This window comes from Arachis ipaensis, chromosome B05 (assembly GCF_000816755.2).
Source record: "Arachis ipaensis cultivar K30076 chromosome B05, Araip1.1, whole genome shotgun sequence".
NCBI lineage: Eukaryota > Viridiplantae > Streptophyta > Magnoliopsida > Fabales > Fabaceae > Arachis > Arachis ipaensis.
In genome coordinates this window covers 116,569,716-116,575,512 of record NC_029789.2, presented here as the reverse complement: position 1 = coordinate 116,575,512, position 5,797 = coordinate 116,569,716, and the positions used below count along the sequence as shown (strand labels likewise).

At 45.6% G+C, this 5,797-nt stretch overlaps 1 protein-coding gene across 2 annotated transcripts in view; it reads left to right on the top strand.

Annotated features, from left to right (window-relative positions):
- The window catches only part of LOC107643875 (tudor domain-containing protein 3), a 3,926-nt gene extending 3,715 nt beyond the window's left edge, over nucleotides 1–211 (top strand). For both annotated transcript variants that reach the window (XM_021124303.1, XM_016347623.2), the window contains one exon: nucleotides 1–211. This exon is cut by the window's left edge and continues 107 nt beyond it. In XM_021124303.1, the coding sequence (XP_020979962.1) occupies nucleotides 1–16 (16 nt within the window). In that variant the 3' untranslated portion in view covers nucleotides 17–211.

Sequence of the window (5,797 nt, the reverse complement as noted above, 5' to 3'; positions counted from 1 at the left end):
GAAGAGGAAGAGGTAGGGGAAGATATGGTTAGGTGGCTATCTTGCTCATCTTGTTTGCATAGTAGATATTTTCTGTTTTCCTTATGGTTTTCTTTTTGTTCCAATTATGACAATGATCTTGATTTTATCTCCTGGCTACGTTTTTATACATACTCAAGCGGAATTTGAGTTCATCATTCATGTAGGTCTAGTGAAATTGAGCCTTTCCTAATCTCGTCCAATGGCTTCAATTTTCAAAATAGAGATAAAGTGATAAACACGGACATTCAAAATAAATATTTTCTTAGGCTCTTCAAAGTTCAAACATTGTGGATACAGTCGCGGTCGAAGATACAAAGATCTTGTGAAAGAATTTTTGGATGCAAATACTGAAGCTCAAAATAAGAAAATAATAGTTGAGTCTCTCATGAATGATTTCTTTCACAATCAGACGAGGGGGATATTTGCTATTATTCAACAGGATTACTGAAAAAAAAAAAAAATAACAATTTCATAAATGAATGAGGCAATGATGCTTTTGATGCTTATAAAAGTTGTGACCAAGACATGTACTTTCTGCTCCGGTTCGTGTATCCGCTGTAGGAAGTCGGGCAATAGCTTCAGCACTTGTCAGAGAAGACGAAAGTGGGGAACAACTCATCTACTTCATTAGTAAGGCTCTACAAGGGCCCGAACTAAACTATCAAAAGAAAGAAAAGTTTGCCTACGCCCTTATACTCACTTCTCGACGACTCCGCCCATACTTCCAAACCCACACCATCAGAGTACGGACTAACCAGCCCATAAAAGGTATTCTACAAAAAAACAGATTTAGCTGGAAGAATCCTACAATGGGCAGTTGAGTTATCAGAATTCGACTTCAAATATGAAGCTCGGACAACTATTAAGTCACAGTACCTAGTCGACTTCATCGCAGAGTACACTGACACCCCGGGGACTCCCACAGAGTGGAGCCTTTATGTGGATGGCTCCTCGAACAAAACCGGGAGTGGTGTAGGCGTCATTTTAGAAAGTGATCAGGGCACCCAAATTGAGCTCTCATTAAAGTTTTTTTCTCGCTTCAAATAACCAAGCTGAATACGAAGCCCCACTGACTGGTTTGAAGCTGGCTAGGGAGGTAGGAGCTCAAAAGCGTACCATTTTCAGTGATTCATAGGTAGTTACCTCACAAATAGAAGGGAGCTACCAGGCCAAGGATCCCACCATGAGGAAATACCTAAACAAGACCAGAGAACAGCTCGGACAATTTACGGAATATGAGATACGACATATACCCAGAGAACAAAATGTCCGAGCTGATGCACTTTCGAAGCTAGCCAGCACCAAACTAGGGGGCAATACTAGAAGCATCATCCAAGAAACACTACAAAATTCGTCAACCACGGAAGAGAAAAAGGTACTAAACATATCAGACCAGGACCAAGGGTGGATGACTCCTATAGTAAGCTATCTCAAGTCGGAAATACTTCCCGCGGACAAAAAGGAGGCAAAAAGGCTAGTACGAAAAGCACAGTACTATACCATGGTACAGGACGTCCTATATAGGAGAGGAATCTCTATGCCCCTCCTAAAATGCGTTCCGACCTCCGCTACAATGGAGGTTCTCGAAGAAGTCCACAGTGGCATGTGCGGCAACTACCTGGGGGTGCGAGCTCTTTCCAGAAAGGTACTCAGAGCTGGATTCTACTGGCCGACCTTGCAAAAGGAAGCAACAGAGTTTGTCAAAACATGCCCCCTATGCCAGAAGCACGCGAACTTCCATGTCGCACCACCCGAAGAACTCATTTGTGTCACTTTACTCTGGCCATTCGCAAAATGGGAGCTCGACCTCCTCGGACCCTTCCCCTAGGGATCAGGGCAAGTCAAGTTCTTCATTGTCGGAATAGACTATTTCACAAAATGGATTGAAGCAGAACTTTTGGCCACTGCCACCGCCCAAAGAAGTCGGAAGTTCTTGTACAGGAACATTGTCGCAAGGTTTGGGGTGCCACACTCCGTTACCACAGACAATGGCACTCAATTCACTGACACGGGCTTCAGAAATCTGGTAGCCGATTTGAAAATCAAGCACCAGTTCACCTCTGTAGAGCACCCACAAGCCAATGGATAGGCGAAAGCCGCCAAAAAGTCATAATGGCCGGGTTAAAATGGAGACTACAGGACGCCAAGGAAGCTTGGGTTGAAGAGCTTCCGCAAGTCCTATGAGCATACCGGACAACACCACATCCAACCACTGGAGAATCACCATTCTGACTTGCTTACGGAATGGAGGCAATGATTCCTGTGGAGGTAGAAGAAGGATCTCTGACAAACCCCAATCTGAGGGTTTATCTTGTACTGATTTCAGGGGTTTTATCAATGATTCCACACACTTTCTATATGAAAATACAAGATTTTGCATTCCTCTCCTAGTTTCGCCTCATGAATGAAAACATGCTTATTTCGCACTAAAATAGATACATTTCTAATCTTCTCTTGATGCCATTCGATGCCGTGACTTGTGTGAGGCAATTGGGTGGAGTTTGGCGGATCTAGTGGGAATAAGCCCCCAAGTATGCGAGCACCGCATATTTCTTGAAGAAGGGGCAAGACCGGTCCGACAACCTCAAAGGAGACTTAACCCAACCATTCTTGAGGTGGTGAAGAAAGAAGTCACTAAGCTACTTGAAGCGGACATCATCTATCCTATCTCGGATAGTGAATGGGTAAGCCCGGTCCAAGTAGTGCCAAAGAAGTCCGGAGTGACAACAATCAAAAACAAAAGTGGTGAACTTATAGCAACAAGAGTGCAGAATTCTTGGAGAGTATGCATAGACTACCGAAGATTGAATGCGGCCACAAGAAAAGATCACTTTCCACTACCATTTATCGATCAGTGCTCTTATTACAAGAATTTGACTTGGAAATCAAAGATAGGAGCGGTTCCCAAAACCTAGTGGCGGACCATTTAAGCCGCCTCGAACACACGAAAGGCGACACCACTCCTATCAATGATTCCTTTCCTTTAGATGCTTTGCATGCAATCTCGGAAGTGGTTCCTTGGTATGCCCCAATAGCAAACTATTTGGTTTCACGCACTTTCCCTCCCAATCTCGACAAAAACAAAAAGGATAAGCTGAAAAGCGAATTCAAATACTATATTTGGGACGATCCCTATTTGTGGAGGTGTGGAGCGGACCAAATAATGCGACGGTGCATACCTCAAACCGAATTCCAAGCAATCTTGGACGCTTGCCATGCTTCCGAAGGAGGTGGTCACTACGGGCCCCAAAGAACGGCAAGAAAAATCCTTGATTGCGGATTTTGTGACGCTAATGTTGTGTATTTTTTTGTGAGGAACAATATCATTTGTCGCTTTGGCGCCCCAAGAGCAATCATAAGTGACCAAGGATCCCACTTTTGCAACAAAAGAATAGACGGCCTCATGAGAAAATATGGCACCATCCACAAAGTCGCCACGGCTTACCACCCTCAGACAAACGGCCAAGCCGAAGTCTCTAACCGGGAAATCAAGCATGTGTTAGAAAGGATTGTAAAGCCGAATAGGAAAGATTGGAGCATTAAACTCTCCGATGCACTGTGGGCCTATCGAACGGCTTACAAGACACCCATTGGCATGAGCCCCTTCCGACTTGTATATGGTAAAGCATGTCACTTACCGGTGGAGATTGAACACAAAGCTTATTGGGCAGTAAAGGAGTGTAATATGAGCTTGGGTGGGGCCGGAGTAGAGAGAAAGCTTCAATTGGCAGAATTAGAATGTTTGAGATTGGAAGCTTACGACAACTCTAGACTTTATAAGGAAAAGTTGAAAGCCATCCATGACAAGAACATTAGGAGAAGAGAATTCGGACCCGGTGACCTAGTCCTTCTCTACAATTCAAGGTTGCGATTACTACCCGGAAAACTTAGATCAAGGTGGGATGGGCCCTACCAAGTGAAAAAAGTAGAACCTTATGGAGTCTACCACTTGCGCCACCCATCAAACCCGGACATCTTCAAGGTAAACGGGCACCGTCTCAAATTGTATCATGGGGAGCAAAGAAAGAATGCCAAGGAATTTGAAGTGTTCCTCTTGAGGGATGCAACTCTTGAACAAACACCATAAGCCACTGAAAGTCCAACTTAAGGACGTTAAACAAAAGTGCTAGGTGGGAGACACCCCACCATGGTAAGATCTTCCTTTGAGATTTGTACATAGACACTTGACTTCATGTTTGTACATAGACACTCCCCTTCATTTGTTGACTTCCTTGATAGTTTACCAAGTAAAATGCCCTGCTATAGTGCTTAAGTGGCTGTATGGGGGGGGGGTTTTGAAATGTCAAAATTGGTGTAAACATTTGCAAAATTAGAAAAAACCACCCCTCTGCGCATGCGCGCACATGGCGCGTCCGCGCACATGAGCGAAATCTGCCAATCGACGCGCAAGTGCACTGTGCGCGTCCGCGCCGATTGCCTGGCTGCCCCCCCTAGTACATCCTACAGAGAGTTAAGCCACTCTCAAGCTTACACTAAGCCACCGGCACAGCACCTTTGCCGCGTGCGCGCACCTGGCGCGCACGCGTCCATGCAAGGCAAGCACGAATTGCGCGCGCGCGCCGCAGCCGCGCACGCGCCCTTTTATTCTGCACTCCTCTCTGGGCCATTTCACAGAGAGTTGAGCCCCCTCCAGGCCCCTCTCATGCCTGGGGCACAACCACGTGGACGCGTACGCGCACTGTGCGCGCGCGCGCCAACACACGCTAAAGCAATCTCTGGTACTTCGTCCAGAGAGTTATGCCACCCCTATGCCTCTCCTGCGCCGCCAGCCCAAGCGCATGGACGCGCACGCGAAATGTGCGCGCGCGCGCCCCCAATCTCTTGTAGTTCTTATTCGTTTAGTTGCACCATCTTTTAGGTAGCTTCTTTCTTCTTTTTTTCTTCTCTCTTCCTCCTTTCTCTAGTTACTCCCTTGGGATGTCTTTGCTCTCCCCTCTCTTTCAATCCAATTCTTCATGGGCATTTAGGTCCCAAACTCACTTACATGTATAGATGAATGGTGTTGCTTACTTTTCTTGCACTCAATATGCATTATAATCATTAATAATGGATTGTGGAATGTTACATTGCTCTCATTTTCACATAATCACACACTACTTCAAGGATGCACGCCAAGTGTTCGATGAAAGGCACACTTGAATTTTGGACTCATTGTGACCACCTTGCCTCTCAACCAATCACTTTTGAGTGCATCCCCATTTTCCACAAACCATTCATTCCCATTTTCTTAGCCTGCCTTCCAATTATGGCCCCCAAGGGTGTGCGCTTCTCATGCCTCTTTCTTGCATGCTTAAACTACCCTTGCACCACATGAAAATAATTTGCCTTGCTCTTCACACATTATCTTAGTTACATGTTGCAGCTGTCATGTAACAAAGATACCCATATTTTATGGCATAACTTTTCATTACATAGAGCTCATGTACCTCCACTTCTTTGAGTTTGATATTTTCCCTTTCTTGCTTCCACAGGATGGTCATCAAAAAGGACAACGGGAAAGGCTCCAAGAAGCCAGCTTCCAATAAAGTGCGCCAAGAACTAACGGCCAGGCCCCTCCTGAAGAAGACCAAGGGCCCCGTTGACGTTCTAGAGAAGGACAACCCTCCTAAGGATTCAAACAAGTTTCCCAACCGTTACTGCGAACTTGTTTACTCCAGAATGATTGAAAGGAATTACCATCCGAAACCCCTCCTAGTCTTACCGGCTCACCTAAGTCCGATTGTGATGCCACACATTGACCGGAGGCATTGGAGAT